General features: G+C 40.2%; 1 protein-coding gene and 1 long non-coding RNA gene across 11 annotated transcripts in view; one reads left to right on the top strand and one right to left on the bottom strand.

The window, feature by feature from the left end:
* EGFL6 (EGF like domain multiple 6) overlaps positions 1 to 6750 on the top strand; it is a 46945-nt gene extending 40195 nt beyond the window's left edge. For 2 of the 3 annotated variants that reach the window (XM_064475172.1, XM_064475160.1), the window contains 4 exons: positions 1270 to 1350; positions 3290 to 3376; positions 4638 to 4903; positions 6078 to 6750. In XM_064475172.1, the coding sequence (XP_064331242.1) occupies positions 1270 to 1350; positions 3290 to 3376; positions 4638 to 4903; positions 6078 to 6173 (530 nt within the window). In that variant the 3' untranslated portion in view covers positions 6174 to 6750. The remainder of the gene's footprint in view (positions 1 to 1269; positions 1351 to 3289; positions 3377 to 4637; positions 4904 to 6077) is intronic. The other variant, XR_010376544.1, reaches the window with a different exon arrangement.
* Positions 6261 to 16556, bottom strand: LOC135318235 (uncharacterized). Of its 8 annotated transcripts, none has more exons than XR_010376557.1 (5): positions 16384 to 16499; positions 13726 to 14739; positions 13007 to 13162; positions 8468 to 8792; positions 6261 to 8024 (listed from the first exon to the last, which is right to left on the bottom strand). It is a non-coding gene; the product is annotated as an uncharacterized LOC135318235 (long non-coding RNA). The 8 variants fall into 8 exon arrangements; XR_010376560.1 differs by having other exon boundaries at positions 8468 to 8517; XR_010376556.1 differs by having other exon boundaries at positions 6261 to 8792; positions 13726 to 13813; positions 14617 to 14739.
* Positions 16557 to 17199: the final 643 nt, after the last annotated feature.

Here is a 17199-nt window from a genome sequence, read left to right as displayed (position 1 = left end):
TAGCTCCTATCATCTGGCACTATTGAGGAAGTCTACGCTCTGTAAGCAATAATCCAAAGGATCCTCCCTCACTCCTCCTCTAAAATGGCACATTTAAGCTCCTCCTGTTTTCATAGGTGTGTATGTGCATATCATTGGTATCATCTGCATATGTGTTTGCAGAGGATAGAATCGTCTGCCAGTGAAAGCCAATCTTCCCCTTATCTCATGTGTGATTAGTTACTTACACAGGCTCTGCACGAAGAAGTTGAGACTATCTTTTTGTTTGTTTGTTTGCAAGTGCACTTCTCTATTAATCACTTAAAATAATACAAAAGAAGCTTAATCACAGAATTTTAAAAATACTTGGAGTATTTTAGAGTGTTACTTACAGTAAGTAGGAGTCTGCAAGCTTCTATATGTTTGTAGCTCATCAGACAGGAGAGGTTTTGCCCTGGTATCCAAGGCTGCTGCTGCAAAATAGTGCTTCTTGAGTAACTACCTCTATTAGGCCAGTACCTTAGAGAATGCACCTAACATTCATTGACTGTCCTGCTGTACCTACTCTTCCAGTTTGGCACAAGACATGTCAATCAATTTTTACAAAAGAACTCGTTCAGGGGGTTCCACCAGGACTGGCTATCAAAACATCAGGCTGTGCTTGCCAGCTGTTGCAGCGGGGGTGAGGAAGAGGTAGGGCAGTCGCTGCACCCTTCCTTCCCAACAGACAGCAGGGCTGATCAGGTCTGCAGGAGAACACGTACGCCAGCAGAGAGTACAGCTTCAGAAAAATAATTTCCTGGGGCATCTGTTAAAGCAGCACCAGCTACCACTTACCTGAATACAGAGCTGTGGTCCTTTGATCCCCCAGGGTTTATGGCTGTTACAAAGCTTTTAGGCTGCTGTTGGCAAAGCGCTGCCAAGTTGTTGAGTCGTTGTCTTTGCCGTCTGGTAGCATGCAGGTACTTCAATCATTAGTTGAAGTTTTGTAGCAAGAAAGCAGATCACCATGCCAAAGAAAGATCGTGTTCAATGTTTTATGACCTTGTGAATCTTGTAGCTCCGTTGCCCACAGCTTAGAAGGCACAGTGCTGTGGAATGCAGCAATTTAAACAAAGTTTTAAAATTCAGAGTTAATATCTAGCTGGGGTTAGGAATGTGAGTTTGGTGATGGAGTGGAAAACACATACATTGAGTTATTTAAATAAATGATGCCAACTGGTATAAAGCACTAAAGTTCCATTTTCTGTTCCCATGGTAACTCAGCAGTTGACAAGGTGTTTTCTTTAGTTCCCAAGGTGAAAGAAGCAGCTGCCTTTGGCCCTCTCCTGGCACAGAGGAAAGTTCCAGTGTCAAGACCAGAGCAAGAAGGTAGGTTATTTTTATTCTACAGTATTTATTTTTCTCTGTATTGTGTGTTTTCATGACAACCTGTATTAGTCAAGCCAGAAACAGTTTAAAAGCTTTTAACATAAAACAAAGGTTTGGTGAGCACATTAGAGACAGCATCTGGCCAAAACATTCTGCCAGTTCCAATATGAGAAGCTGGGTTTGTGTCCTTTTCAAAACATACTTTAACTCTTTGTAAGGCATGTATAGAAAGTTCCCCCACATCAAAACGTGACTTGCAATTGAATTTCACTTAATTTATTTCATAGTCATGAAAAAATAAAGTAATTTCTGTCATCTATAAAATGAAACCATTTTAGAAGAGTGATGCGTAGCACACAACAATACGCCAATGTCCTTCAGCTGTATTCTCCTGGTTTTTTCTCCTGGTCCTCTGTCAGAAGTCAATAGGAGTTTCTCCTAAACAAGACTGAATAGATATTTACCCTGAATCTTAAATGGCCTGGCTATGAATTTATGATAGTTCCCAATCTATCAGTAAGTCCCGTGGAGTAAGATGATACTACCCGTTCTTTCTCACATTAAAAATTTTTGTACAATCCATCAGGGGAACATACAAAGTCCAAGACCTGTCAATTTATGTACACAACTTAAGCTTCTGCCATGCCTTAGGAAACTGCTTCACGGACTTTCAAACAGAAAACCTCACTGCCTGTTGGGAACTATAACAGACTGCAGTGTAGCTCTGGTCAAAGCAGGGAATAAAGGCATATCTAAGGGCACTCTCCCCCTCTCTCCTGGTGGGAAACAGTTTCCCTGTGATGGACAGAATCATGAAGGTGACTATAACGACGTGCTTACAAGAGCCATGGAAAAAAGCAGAATCTAAAAAGGGGGACTGAGAGATTGTATTGAGCTAATGCATTCACAGGGCAGCAGCATCCTGGGGGAGTTACCAGCCAAGTGGGCAGGGGCTGAAATGCTGGGATTGGCTGTAGCTGAGATTATTTTTAGGATAAAGTGGGTTTCACCCAAAAACAATCCACAGAAGCTTCCAAATCTTAAAGAAAAACAAACCAAAACAAAATAGACAGGTGTGCTGGCTGACATTAAGGGTAAGATAATGGGTGTTTTCCAATTCAGAAAGCCGTAGTCTCAGAAACAATGGATTTATAGAGTAAAGCTCTCTAAATGCCATGTACTGCACTTCTCTGTCTCATGGTAAAATACATGAAAAGAACAGGAAGGATGCTTCTTATGAGGAAATTCAGATGGCTGACATATTGTTCTTAATCTGATCTGTCATGCTTGCATTGCACAGTGTTTCTTTCTTTGTGTATGTAATGTTTTTCATCTGCACAGTCACGAAGGCTGTGGTATGCTCTGGGTGACACCCTTTTTCAGTGTGCTCTAAAGGTCAACTGATTTGGGCTATTCCCAGCTCCATGCAGTATGAGTATCAAGTCCTGATACAAAAGATTCCTCTCATGGGAGGCCAGCTTCCCTCTTTCAATGGCTAGAACTGGAACTTGAGCATCTCATCTGATTGCAACTACAGCAGTGTAACAAATGGAGAGAGGAAAGCTCTAGAGTTGGCAGATGCCAGAGCATTTATGATGCTGGAATTCAAAACTAACACCTCCAACTATACCTGGTGATCAGCAGGCACTCAGTATACAGAAGTCACAGCCTATAAACTCATGTGCAGATGGGAGATCAGCAGCAGAAAGACACAACCGATTTTCCTATAAATTAAAGAAATAATTACTACATAAATTCTAATGCTATGCTTTTCTTGCAATTTAATCTAGGTCAACCCTATCTGAACTCAGATTGTAGATAAATTTAGAATGACCTATACATTCATAACTGGGTGAATAAAGAGCAAATTATTTTTATCAGTACTTCTGATATAGCACTCCTCTTATCTCTGAGTCTCCATTGGCAATTTTTTTTTCAGTTGATTGCAGCTTCAGCCGAGGGGTCTGTGACTGGAAACAAGATGCTGATGATGACTTTGACTGGAATCCTGCTGATCGAGATAGAGGTACTTAAATATCTGTCCTCTAGCTATGCTTTGATTCGATGGCTCTCCCCCTCCAAAAAAGGGGGATGGAGGGGAAAACAGAATCGAAATTAGCTTTCCTATCAGAGGATTATCTATAAAAGATAAAAGGAGGCAGAGAATGCTGGGAGTGGAAGTTGTTTGTTTGAAATATCCAGTGGCAACTGGTAATCAGCAATGTATTTCAACACAAAGGAATCAAAAGATGAGAAAAATGATTACAGTATAACTTCAGAATTGCAAGGTACAAGGCAACGGAGACCTTATTAGTTACACGTTGCGTCTCTGTAAGACTGGTAGGGCATTTAACAGCACATCTGCCATTTAGATGGATGTAGCAATGTAGTCACTCACACGGCTTACACAACACTATGATAACTGCTCAGAAATCTCAAGCTCTGCGAGGCAAACTAGTGATGGCGTTCCTCAGAATGAGCCAAGGGCAGGGGGCTATTCAAGAAAAACCGATACCTGACCTGGTACCAACTGCAGGCCTACTAAAACCTGAGAAAGAGCTCCACGAATGCAAAGTGTGACCGCTCTGCTGTGTGTATATAAACAGGTGTGGCTGAAGAAACTGGTTTTAAAGGATGTCTCCTCTCCTGTGACACAGGAAATGTTGCAGAAGTTGCTGCAGTAGGGAACGGTGGATCTTGCAGATCCTGCAGGCCACTTGCTCCAGTTCCTACACACACATTCTCTCCCTCTTCCTTCACAGTCTTTCCATCCCAGACTTTCTTCACTAATCCTTCCTCTCCTGCTCCATATATTTCCTTTTCCCCAAGTCCTTTTTCTACGATGTCACTTCCAGGAAGACCATACCCTGACCTTACCTGGTCTCCCTGAACTTACATCTGCTGATTATGACTTTATTTATGGGCCTGGATGTTTTATCCCTTTATCACTTTGTGTGTCTCTGTCATTTCATTGGTCCTCCAGGATTTGGGGAATAAGCTATCAGTTCCTTTATGAGTTTGCCTTTCAAAGAGAGTGCAAAGAAGAATGACTGTAATTGCCAGTGAAATATCAACTCATCTCCTCTGTAAACTGATCTGAATTCCAACAGTGCAAGCTTATTCCTTGCAAAGTACACTCCCTGCTGCTTTTCTCCAGCCTGATTTTCAATTTTTCAAGTAACACAGCTTCCATGTATTTTCTTAGCAAATATGCATTCAATTTGCTAATAAATAACACAAGTCTATTAAAGATGTGATTTCCTTTTTTTTATTATTATTATTACAAGGCGATGGATACTACATGGCAGTTCCAGGTTTTGTGGGGCACAAGAAGGATATGGGGCGTCTGAAACTTCTCCTCACCGACCTCAAACCAAAGAGCAGCTACTGCTTGATTTTCAGTTATCGGCTTGCTGGCGAAAGAGTGGGGAAACTTCGAGTGTTCCTGGCAAACAAAAAAAAAGCTCCTGTTTGGGAGCAGAACAAAGCAAAAGATGAAAGGTGGAGAACTGGAAAAATAGAGATATTTCAGGGGGCTGAAACAACCAACAGTGTAAGTATAACACAATTTATAAGCCAAATGCCATAATGAACGGCTTAATTTCCTAATCCTCAAGTGTTCCACCAACTGTTTTATAGGTGTTAATGGCAATTGAAGGGCTTATCTGAAATGGGAAACAGGAGAACAGATTTTAGGAGGCAGTAAAGTTATTATCTGGTTGTCATTTCAGAGCTGCATTGCCCCTGTTGGTTAGAACACTGGTGACAGTAATCCTGTATTTTTCTAAAAATGCATCAGATAATAAATTTACAGGAACAATGAAAATCTCTGTTTAATATCTCGTGCAAGAGAAGCATACATATATTAGTGGAAAAATGAAAATTATCCCTGTTTCATAGAAGAGGATGCTCTCAAACCACACTAAACAAGATAATTAGTGCAAAAGGAGGCATCGTGTATAATCAGGGGCGGGCAGTCACCCTAGGAGCAGCACATACTAGCCAACGGGAAACAGTGTGCACAGAAAACTGCCTCAGTCAGGGCTTCAGCAAGTTTCTCCATGAAATGCTAGGGCCTGGTTTTCATTTAGGTGACTGAACATTTTCAGTGCTGTGAAAAGGCTTCTCCTGTATAATTGAATACTGCAGGTATACATGAAATGCAAGCTCTTTTCAAAGTTCTTTGCACTGCTGGAATGATGTAGAAAAGCCCTTACAAAAATGATAATTGGACTATAAATGAAAAACCCAGGCATCCTATTAATAAAAATGAACCTACTCTATATCTATAGTATAGGTACTATACTATATAAATACATACTAGAGAGAGTAAATATATATATAGTATATACACCCAAAACCTAAGGATCCAAATAGATTGAAAATGAACAGTTGTCATGTCTTCGAGAAAAGGAGTGCACTAACATCACATACTGTGACAGAACTACATTATTATAATAGGATTTCACTCAATTTGCATTTTCTTTGTACAATGAAAATAAGTAATCTTATTAAAGGAATCCATTTGATATTGTAAATCTGTGCAGAGGATTATCAGTCTAGTTCAAATAATACACAGAAACTCTAAAAACTGCAAGGATTTAAGTCATTAAGTCCTGTATTGTGATAAAATATTCCTCAGATATAGCATTATAACTAATTAAGAGCTGCTAAATGGTTGGATAAACTACATTTTCACTGTTAATACATCTCTTTTCTTATGACAGGTCACTTTTGAGTCAGAACGTGGGAAAGGCAAAACTGGAGAAATTGGAGTGGACAATGTTATACTAGTTTCTGGTCTGTGCCCAGAAGATACCTGATAATGGATATTCGAGTATACTGGATTTAATCCTATTTTTAATATTTGCCTTGCTAGTAGTGTATTTTTGTATCATTTTCTTAAAAAAAAACCAACCAAACAAACAAAAAACCCACAACAAAACCATAAAAACTGTGCCTTGAACTTAATGAAGCAATGAAAACAGAAAAACTGACGTGCAAGATACAGAGTACACATTTTAATGGGTTGTTCTAATACATGCTTTAAGTGTAGCACTACTGTATTTTATAATTCAAGGTCAGGGTTTCTAAAGTATCATTTTTCTAGCTTTTTTACAAATTCTATGTGCTTTTATTCCTTAAAGTTCTTTTCAAGCGTATTCTTAAGACTTCTATTTCATTTCTTCTACTCCACAAGAACATAAAGCCGTATTTAAGAGGATGTTACTTCTGGTGACGTAATTTTAACTTCCTACTTAGTGTGTAGATATTCCATCTATTCAACAAGTAAGAGGAAAGAGAGAAGCTTTATTTCCTTCTTGATGAAGCTACGCAAGTTGTAAGTGGAGTCATGTCTTTGAGGAATATTTTAATTACTAATAAAATATGTAAAACATCCCGTTTGTCATCGGTGTCTGAGTCACACAAATAGCTGTGTAGAAATTATTCCTTTATAGTTTTATAAGCATTTACTGATCATCATTAACAGATTGTGTTACCGATACTGAAAAAAGGAACACAAAGAATGACCCATTATAAACAGTTAAGAAACTTCCTATTGTGTACTGATCTTCAGGAACAAGTTGGTGCCTGCTGGACTGCAGCCTACTTTACCCCAGAGGTGTGAAAGAACAGTTTTCATTTTCCAGGGGACAGTGGTCACACAACAAGGCTCCTTCTAACACAGCTGAAAAAAGATGTATTTGTTGTGAGTCCCTTCATGTCCCTTCAAACTTCAGCAAAAGGGATGGAGGCTATCTGCCATCCCCAGGAGCACGGAGGTGAGCAGAACCTTCTCCCACAAATTAGGAGCTGCCACCCTGACACCCCCTGCCACGCTCGCCCATACGCACGCACACGTACATGGACACACACACACACAAGTACACACACGTGTACATGTTTGAGGAGGGCCTAGAATCCAGCTTCCACCTTTTCTGAAGAGAAGTCGAATGACAGCGCTGTGGAGGACAAGACCATCTTCCGTCTTGTGATCTCTTCTGAAAGTACCTAGCAGTCTGAAACCCAAAAGGACAGAGAGGCCCACGGAAAAGCCCTGGTTCAGGTGATGCTCAGTGAAACATGCGTGCATACATTTTCCTCTTGGTTAGCTCTATGCGTCCCCTTCTAGGTTGACTGCTCACTGTTTATTATTAGTGACACTCCAGAACAATTTAATCGAATTTTATAGAGAAACACTACAGAACCTTGAAGAATTCAGCCTATACGAACCTAAGCTTTTTAACAAAATACAGCTCCAAAAGTTCAAACACCTTGAATTGCACCTATGAAGCAAGTCAAGGATGCTTGAGGCATTTCTTGTTGAAGCACAATATTCTTGCACTTTGCATACACCTGAGGAAAGGGTAAGCAAGACTGGAAATGCCTGGAAAGTTTACAATAGCTATGTAATCAGGAAATGCTTGTTCTTTGTTAGGACTGGTTTGTGTTATGGAACAGGTGCGCTGAGAACAGTACATGGACTTCAGCTTGACATACGAATTTCTTTCCGGGTGTCTTTGGAGGTGCTGAGGAAATTAAACAATAAGGACTTGAGAAAACTCAATTTTCTCTTTAATCTTGGTCAAAGACACCGGGAGTTTCGAAGTGAGGGTAAAGATCCCTTGGTAGTGGATTGGATGCTCACTGTGACCTCAGGATGCCTGAAGAACCTGGTCAGAATGAAGCAGAAAAGTGAAACAAGTATTTTTTCTGGACTCACTCCTCCTGGTCTGACTCTCTGAAGTTGAACTACCATTACTGAAGACCAAGAAAATGACAGATCATTTTAATTGAAATCAAATTCTGTGACTAGCTTCAAATAGCAATAATTTACACATAAACAGTGCCCCTAAAGCCTAAGAAGACTAAGAATTGTTACAGTCTTGAGCAGTACAGGGCAAATGATACATTTGAAATATATATGTGGAGCAAACTGAGTCTACCTAAAAAAGTGCAGCTAGGCATTCCTTGCATGTGCAATTATTTGGCATGGAAAGATAAATACTGACCGTGGAAGGCATAATGTCCAAAGACTATTTGCTCAATACACAAACAATAGAGAGTAAACTAAATGAATATGGTCTGACATGCAGCCAGATATGGCAATACTTACTTGTTGTTGGTTGAATCGTAGTCCTCCATGAATCGTGACTGCGACAATTACTTTAGGAGTAGCATTCCACCCAAAAGACAAGATTTTGCATTTCATGGAACAAGTAAGAAAATTATTTGTACAGACCAGTGCAAACTGCAACAGCTGCCGTAAGGCTTTCTGTAGCAGATGCAGAAGTTGTTTCTCATCTGTTTGCAATGGATTGCCAGATACAAGATAGCTTGCATCACAGCAGCTCATAAAAATAATTCTATCGTAAGATCTGAAGAGCAAAACTGAAACCTTTTTTGTGACTGTGTGTTGTGATCGAATTCAAAGATACCTCCTGCAGAAGCAACAAAATAAAGCCATTATGTATAGACGTTCATATAAACCACATCAGCGCATCGGCAAATTAACTGGTATGGTTTGCAACATTCATTCAAAAGATGCAACTGCTCAGGGCAAAAGCTACATGTTTCTCCTTCAGATGAAAACAGTTAAAGAGCATATTATGCCCACAGTCATTAATGCCTCAAAATGTTCCCGACAGTTTTCTGTTATTATGAAACATGAAATCCATTATCTGCTTCATTATTTTAGACAGCAGGGGAACTGCACTGGGAGTATTTGAAAATGTTACAAGTATGCTATAATCATGTGGCTTGGACTTTGATAACATAATTTGCAACTCTTAAGTCTGATAATAAACTTTGGAGGCAGTACTCTGCCTACAAGTTAATGGAAAAAAAGAGCTCCTAGCTAATTACCCAAATCTATACTACATCCTTCAAAAACTGCTCAACAGATGGGATCACTTAATCTTGAAGGTTGTATTACAAAAGGTTTCAATCACTTTTCTTCAACTGCCAAAAGAATTAAGAGACATTTCGTTAACCTTGAACACATGGAAATGCTGAAGCATGTTCCCACAAGATTGTTATCTTATAACCTGCAACTGAAAGGAACTTAAAACATCTTCCAGCTATTAGATGATATTTTTATACATGAAATAAGGATTCCCCACTGCAATTTTTAAGGATCATAAAGATGAAGATAATGGAGAGATGCTTTCAATGACTGATTGCCACTCATATTTACTTCCTAATTGCTATATTTTTTAGGACAAAGGCATACACCTGCATGTACCGGAGGTATTGAAATTCACGACAATATATTAAAAGTAAATAACAAGAAATAATTTATTTCTTGTGGATATAAATTTCTTGTGGATAATAATTTATTATTTCTTATTATATTTCTTCTTATTATATTTCTTGTGGATAATAATTTGTTTGGTCATATGTGTACTGTTACATAAAAGCTCATCACAGCAAAAGGTTTTTGATGGAAAAGAATTTCTAATTTTGATAGTTATTAACCTCTCAAATACCTGACTTTAAAGTTTGATTTCAACAAACTTAGACATTCAGTCTCATGGTCCCTGCTCCTTCCAAACCTCAGCTCTTCAGAAAGCGCATATTATAGAACAGTTGAGAGAACACTGATTGTTCATTTTTCATTTGGGGAATACTCAGTCTTCAGTAATTCAGTATAGAATTAAAGCATGACTGAATGTTTTAGAATGTTCTTTCCTTTCCTTCCACCCCGCCTTTACTTTTTTTTAGGAAATAGTCTAATACTCTGTCTGAAAATCTCTCAATTTCTTAAAATTTCTGTAACGCATTATTAACGCATTCTGTAACGCATGTAACCAATTTCTATTTCAAATACACCCCTGAGAAGAATATACAGAATTCAGAAATCATTTTAATAGCGATCCTTTTAGGTCCTCAGATTAAAGCTAATTTTAATCCCACATTTAAAGTGTTTTATTAATTCATTTTAAAATGAAAAATATTTCAAAGCTAAATATTATCTAGAATAATACAATTTATGATAAACATTAGTATATTTGATGCCAACAGAAATAAGGTCTGAGTTAAAGGAACTAGTATTTCCCTAGACTTGCCTTAAAAGAGCATTTAATTCTTTTTTTCTTTATATACTTTTTACTTCCACGCAAAGATGGTGCTTCTCCAACAAGTTGGATGGTGCACAGGAGCACTGAATATCTCCACAGACACCTTGTCAGAGCCCAGCTCCAAGCAAATCCCTCAAACGATTCCCAGGCAGAGCTTGGGAGTCAAAATGCTCCGGGAGCCACTCCCAGGAGGCAGTTTGCATGCAGCAGCCCCGTTTTTTAGAGCACAGAGGAGGAGGTGGCATGTTTCACTTCCTGCTGTTTGTTCTGTACGCAGACAATAGCAAAGCAAGCAGCTAACTCAGGCACTTTAAATCTTCTTCCAGAGCTGACTGCCCTGCTCCATTGCTTTCTGCTGGCTGTACAGGGAACATCAATGCTTAACTTTGATGCCCAAAATCTGTTTGCTGAACTGGACATCTCTGGGGTGCAGTCAGTAAATCTGATTTAGGTGGGTAAATCAGGCAATCGGAATCTGCCCCTTGATTGCAGGCTGACAGCAGTTTAACATTGTATCTCTGGTGTTTTGATTCACTGCAGTTTATTACAGTATTTTAATCTCTGTGTTATGACTCACTGCAGTATTATAGTTTTCCTGCTACAGTTGATAGCTTTATACATGACATTTTTGTGTACTGCATTAGGAGTTGCCTTCTCACCTGAAAACATGACTCAATTTACAATTATATAAGACCATAAGAAAACAGAAGTTACAAACATGATAAAATGATACAAAATCATGCTAAAAACCTTTGAGAAATACATGCCATAAAGTAATCAGAAACACTCTGAAAAACTATTCTTCCCTCAAGCACTCATTTTGTTTTAAATTAAGTAACATTCACAGCAGATTTGAAGTGCTAGAGCAGATCCTGTACTCCAGAAAGTCACATGTTCACTTACAGTGAATTACTCATTAACACCACCTTCCTGCCCAGGACGTAAACATACGGCAGTCCTAATTTTCTTTGTCTTCTTTGAAACTGTCAGAATGTTAAAACAAATAGTTGCTTTTTCTAGAGGCAAGGGGGCACATGCAGAATGGCCCAGCTATGTGCACTACTGAAAATGGTCAGTGAAAGTGAAAATAGCAAGGTAACAAAGTTTGCCTTCATTGTTCAAGATAGTGAAGCCAAAAGCTGACTGAGAAGAATCTTGTACTACTGAGTGACTGTGCAAGAAAATGGGATGGGAAAATTAATTGTGGGTGACCGCAAAGTAAAGGACTAGGAATAATCTTCATTATATCTACATAGTCGGGGATTCTGAATTAGCTTCTACCTCTAAGGAATATGATCTGAGAGTAACTGCATTTTCCTTTGAAATGCTCACCTACACTGAAAAAGAAAAAAAGCACATAATGTTTGTAAATGCCCCATGTCCGTACCGAGTTCCCATATAGCTTTCCCATATTTCCCATACTGACATTGCTGTCCACCATGTCCTGTAGTGGTGGAACACAGGATCGTTTTGTAGTTGACTTACTTGCTGGTTCTTTCAGGAGGAGAGTCAGTGGACTTATTGGTGGTCACAACAAATTCATATTTGACTAACCAACATCAAACTGGTTCGCCGCGGACATACAGCAAAAAAGAAGAGGCAGAGCCAGATGACTATCGCAGTTTCTCTCAAGTTAAGTACTCTGCGCAGTACTTAACTGGGCAAGTTACTTGACTTCATAACACTTTACTGACTCTGGCAGGATTTCTTCACATATCCTCCTGGTAATTTAATTTCAGGTCATTCTGGTGGTATGATACCCCCAGAATGTATGTGTACTCCTGCCATGGAAGAGCCAGGAAATACATGAGAAATACCTCTCATTAACACTATCCAGTTAACTTTATGTGCATCACCCTCATTCTCTAAGTTCAGTACCTTCCAGTGTTACAGAAAATGCACAGGGATCTTAGGACTGCCTCCTACCCACTGGCCCTCATCTAAGGCAGCTCATGGAGGCAGCTCACCTAAGGTATCCTTGATTTTCACTGCTAGCAGAAATGCACAGCAGAGATGACTACTGTGACTACAGCCATCTGCATCCAGCGTGCAAAACACAGGACAGGAGAGAGACATTGGCTTCTTGGTGCAACAAGATGTGAAGGCATTACCCTCATTGTAATGGACTAGCTGGTGGGTGGCAGTCGTATGAGCGCCCCACCCAGCGCCCAGGAACAAGCTGGAGCGGGTTTAACCCACAGTGGATGGGGCACATGGAAATAAACAGCATGAGCAGCCATAAGGGCAGAGGTGAGCAGTGTTATTGTCAAGCTCATCCAGCCTGGTTTTGAAGGTTGTATCTGATCACACATATCAGATGTGATAAGTGTCACACTGTAGTGTGTGTCATTAATACTCTAAATTAGTATTAAATAATACTAATTATTTAGAGTTTAGCTATTCTAAACAGCATAATTTTTATTTTAATATAAATTTTATATTTGTATAATATATAATTATATTATTTATAATATAACATATATATGTTATATAATTTATTTCTAAAAAAATATTGAATAATATTTTCCTAGTAGACTCCCACACCTCCAACTTCACCAGTTTGCTATTTGCAGTACCTGTCTCTCTGCTTGTTGCTGCTGCTCTGCTACTCCGGGAACACTCTTTCTTGAACGCTACGCCATCTGGGCTCCTTCTCCTTAGTTGGTCAGTGCCATGGTTAATCATTATTCTTGGCTTTATAGATTTTCAAGGATAATGTGATCGAATTCTTCCTAGGCAGGAAACACAATACTAAAAATTATGTTTTAAAATCAGTGCCAGAAAACGTCCATAATTCTAAGCAAATCCATTTTATACAGCCAGCTTCTGAACTGTTGCCACCTTTTCTTTTGTCTTTACAGTCACATTGTCATGGAGATTTAATACAAAACTATACTGTGGCCAATTTAGTGCTTTACGAACCTCTAACAAAATGCTGTATGCAGTATAAAACAAAAAAGATTATGGTTTTCTATAGGATTACTGCCTTTCTTTGATTTTCAGTCAGGAGGCAAGAACATTTTTTAATCATTTATCACAACTTGGGCATTCAAGTCTTTTTCTGAAGATACAGAGACACTTTCTGTTCTCAGCCATGTGTATGTATATCTTTTACTCACCTGATTCCACCACTGACACTTTGATTTATGCTGGTGTTATGGAGAGCTGACACTGACTTTGCCTCCCTGTCTAGGAGCATTTCTAGCAAGTGGCCAGTTACCAGTTCCCTTTCTGGTTTTCTGGGAGGATACAATTTCCTTGACCCCTCTCTGTAAGGAACAGCTGCTGGCATTACCTGTGTGCAAGGTTTCAGAACGTTCAAACCACAGCTCCAGTGCCTGTACGCTGGGATTTTAGAAGTAGTGCCTGTCCGTCAGTCCTTCCTGCAACAACACATTTTGCCTGAGTTATTCTGAAGAGGTAGTTGTTACAATTCCAAGAATGGACAATAAAAGGGAGAGGCTAAAGCTTATCCTTTGAAAAACAAATTGAAGAAAGAAGACTTTAAGGGAACTCATGCATATTTGTTGCAAATAACCACATTTGTGAATGGGAGTACGTCTCTGCAATGTTTCATTGCTAATGTATTTTCAACACACATCTCCAAAACTGATAAAAAAAAAGCTTTTTATTTTATTAAAAGAAACTGCATAGCACTGTTCTACGTTCAGTGACTGTGATATCTGTCATAGATATGGCTATAAGTTAATAAATAAAGTCATAATTGTGGCAGTTTTGCAGGATGTTTCCTGCTTGATGGCAAGCCAGAACTGTTCACATGCGTCCTTATGGTAATCTTGTCTTTTATGGAGACCACATGCAGAAAATGCAAACTTACAGCTCATTTAAACTCAGAAATGTTAAATTTTTATAGTATGTCCAAAATGATGTTTTGTACCAGTGTGGGACTGTATGACAAAGCAGTAAATTACATGATAAAATAGCAGGCTGTAATGACATTATGATATGGCATAATTTTAAAAACAGAATAAAAATGTAAAAAATATTATAGACTATACAATACCAAACCATTTTATTTTTATTTTGTTTTTCTTTAAATCAAACTGTTGTTTTAGGAAAAAACAACTTTTTTAGGGAAGCTTATTTGAAACTGATACTATTCTGTGCAAGCACATTGGTTGACCAACATTTTTCCAGCTAGTTCTGTGGATATTTAACACTTTACCAGCTGGAAGAGTATCTCACTTAGTTGAATAGAAGCCTATGTTTTTAGAGAAGCAGATAGTTATCGCAGCCAATACTGAAGTCTCAAGGAAGTTGTCGCTGTTACAGTAGAACTGATTTCATCCTGAAAAACCATGCAAACACAGCGATGTACATATATCTCATTACATACACATACATGTATAAATGAATATAATGGGTATATAATTTTTATCATATTTTTCTTTTGTTTTACTTCAGGGGTAATTGAGAAAGCATTACTGTTTCTGTTGTATAAAGGGGAAACTGGCTTAATGATCCTTTATTTATTAGCCCAAAGATTATTTAATGGAGATGCCTGAGCAGTCCTTTGAGTGAGGAACTTGTCTCCAGGAGGGTCATCCTCAATTCTGATCCCTGCTCAAAGGAGGACTAATCACAAGGAGCAAGTCATACTCCTTGTGCCTTCCTGCTCAGGGAGCTCTGTGCCTCTGCAGTAGGCAAGGCACTTTCAGCTGAGGATATAAGGAATTCTATATGTACCATACTCACAATCATACAGACAGAGAAAGGTTAAAGAAAACTAGCATTCAAGAGCCTTATCCTGGGAGCCCTAAAATGAAACAAAACCGTAAACTCTTGAATATTGCAATGATAGCTGCCGCTGAGTTCATGACATATGTATGCTGTAAAAATACTTAAAAATATATAAGATAGGCCGCTGGATGACATGCCACATTTGGACCCAGAAGGCTTGGACTGCGTTCCTATTCTCCCAGTTCGGGACAGTCATGACTGTTCTTCATCTCATTTCATAGAACTACGGACTCTTTGGGATAGCTTTTGTCCCACACTTTGTGGCTGTGTGAGCCACAAAGACAAGGCAAGAAGGAAGCCTCATCTCAGCTGTGGCCTCCAGCTAGCCAGGGCTCACTGTTGCACCATGTGTTCTATCACTGACAAATTCATGAACTTGGCACAAATACATTGCAAGTTAAGTATTAAACAGAACTCAGGTTCTTTGGTTATCGGTGTATAGTGCAACCACTGCAGCACTAGCAAGGAAAGGTTTGATACCACTCGATAATGAACACTGATCACTGGTTCATTAAAATAATTAATATATTGCTTATGTGATCTTTTACATCCTATACAACAATGCAAGGTGGTTTTTTTTTTTCCTTTGTGATTAGTACTGCTGATGTTGATTACGTGAAAATAGGGAAAAGAGGTGTGTCTGCAGTACATGATACGCAGAAACATATTTAGCAAGTTCAGATACGTTAAGTTCAGTTTATTGTCAGCAGAGGGCAACATAGGCCTCATTAGTGAATAAAACCAAAAACGTATTAAAAAATTCACACTGACTTTTTACTGTAATTGAGCATAAACCCCAGCATACACCTGCCCATTTGCTGTAGAGCCAAAGTTCTCCAAGTATTACTCCTTTACAAAATCATTTTGAATGCCTATGTAAAACATATATGAAAGAGGAAAGGACTGCAATAAAGGCAATGACAAATATCTTTTTTTTGAGTAAGATACATCAACTTGCAGGTATTTACTGCATAATCTGGTATGCCCCACACACTTAATTATATTCAAAAGCTGTTATCACATGAAGTATGTTTTATAATACTTTCTTTAATCCTGTGTATACCAATAGCTCCATTTGTCATCCAAAAGATTGGTCAGTTACACCAAAAGTGATGCAGTGCAATGTTGAAAATTAGACGTTTCACAATGTTTTTTCTGTTCTCCCTTAGCCTTAGGTATGATACTCGCTCACCCGACTTGGTGTGTCACACCATCTATTCCCGAGCTGTGTTTGCCCGAGGACTGTGTCACGACTAAGGCTGAAGTTTAAAATCACATACACGTCATCTACTTTTTCATCCACCTCAGGGATGAGAGGAGCCGAAGAGCTCCGAAGAAGAGTACTCCCAAAGCCCCCCTCGCAAGGCCTGCGTCCACCTCCGCTCTACCAGCACGGCGGCGCTCCTACCACCCGCACCGGGGGAAGGCCGTGCCCGGCGCAGGGGCCCCAGCGCAGCGTCCCGGTGCCCCTTTCACCCCGCGGCAGTGCCAGATGCCAGAGCGCAGCAATGCCCCAAACGCGGCGGCAGCCTCAGTGGAAGCGGTGCCTTCACACGTCCACCACGCAGCCGCCCACCCCCGCAGCCCGGTCCGCCCGCTCTGGCGATGGCGGCGGCGCGGCCCGGGGCGGAGCAGGAAGAGGGAGGGAGGCGCCATGTTGAGGCCCGCTGCGGAGGTAACGGCGCCGGCCCATCTGCCGAGGTACTGGGGATAGGAGGTGGCGGTAGTAGCGTAGTGTGTTTCGCCAGGGGCAGCGGGGGGGGAGGCGCGCAGCTCCCCGTTCATCGGTGATGCCGGGGGTGAGGTCCGGAGGGGCGGCGGGTGCGAGCTGGGCGGGGGTTCCCCGCAGCGCCACGAAATGGCGCCCTGCGGCGGGCGGGCCCCCGGCCGGCGTCAGTCCCCGGGAGACACGAACCGCCCCGCTTCTCCCTAGATCCAGTTTGCCGGTCGGCGCGGTGGTAGCCCCGGCTCTGCCCTCGGGGGCCAAAGGGGAAGGGGTGCGGCGGTG

This window comes from Phalacrocorax carbo, chromosome 1, assembly GCF_963921805.1.
Source record: "Phalacrocorax carbo chromosome 1, bPhaCar2.1, whole genome shotgun sequence".
NCBI classification, from domain to species: Eukaryota; Metazoa; Chordata; class Aves; order Suliformes; family Phalacrocoracidae; genus Phalacrocorax; species Phalacrocorax carbo.
Note: the sequence above shows the minus strand (reverse complement) of the source record. Positions and strands in the feature narration are given on the sequence as shown.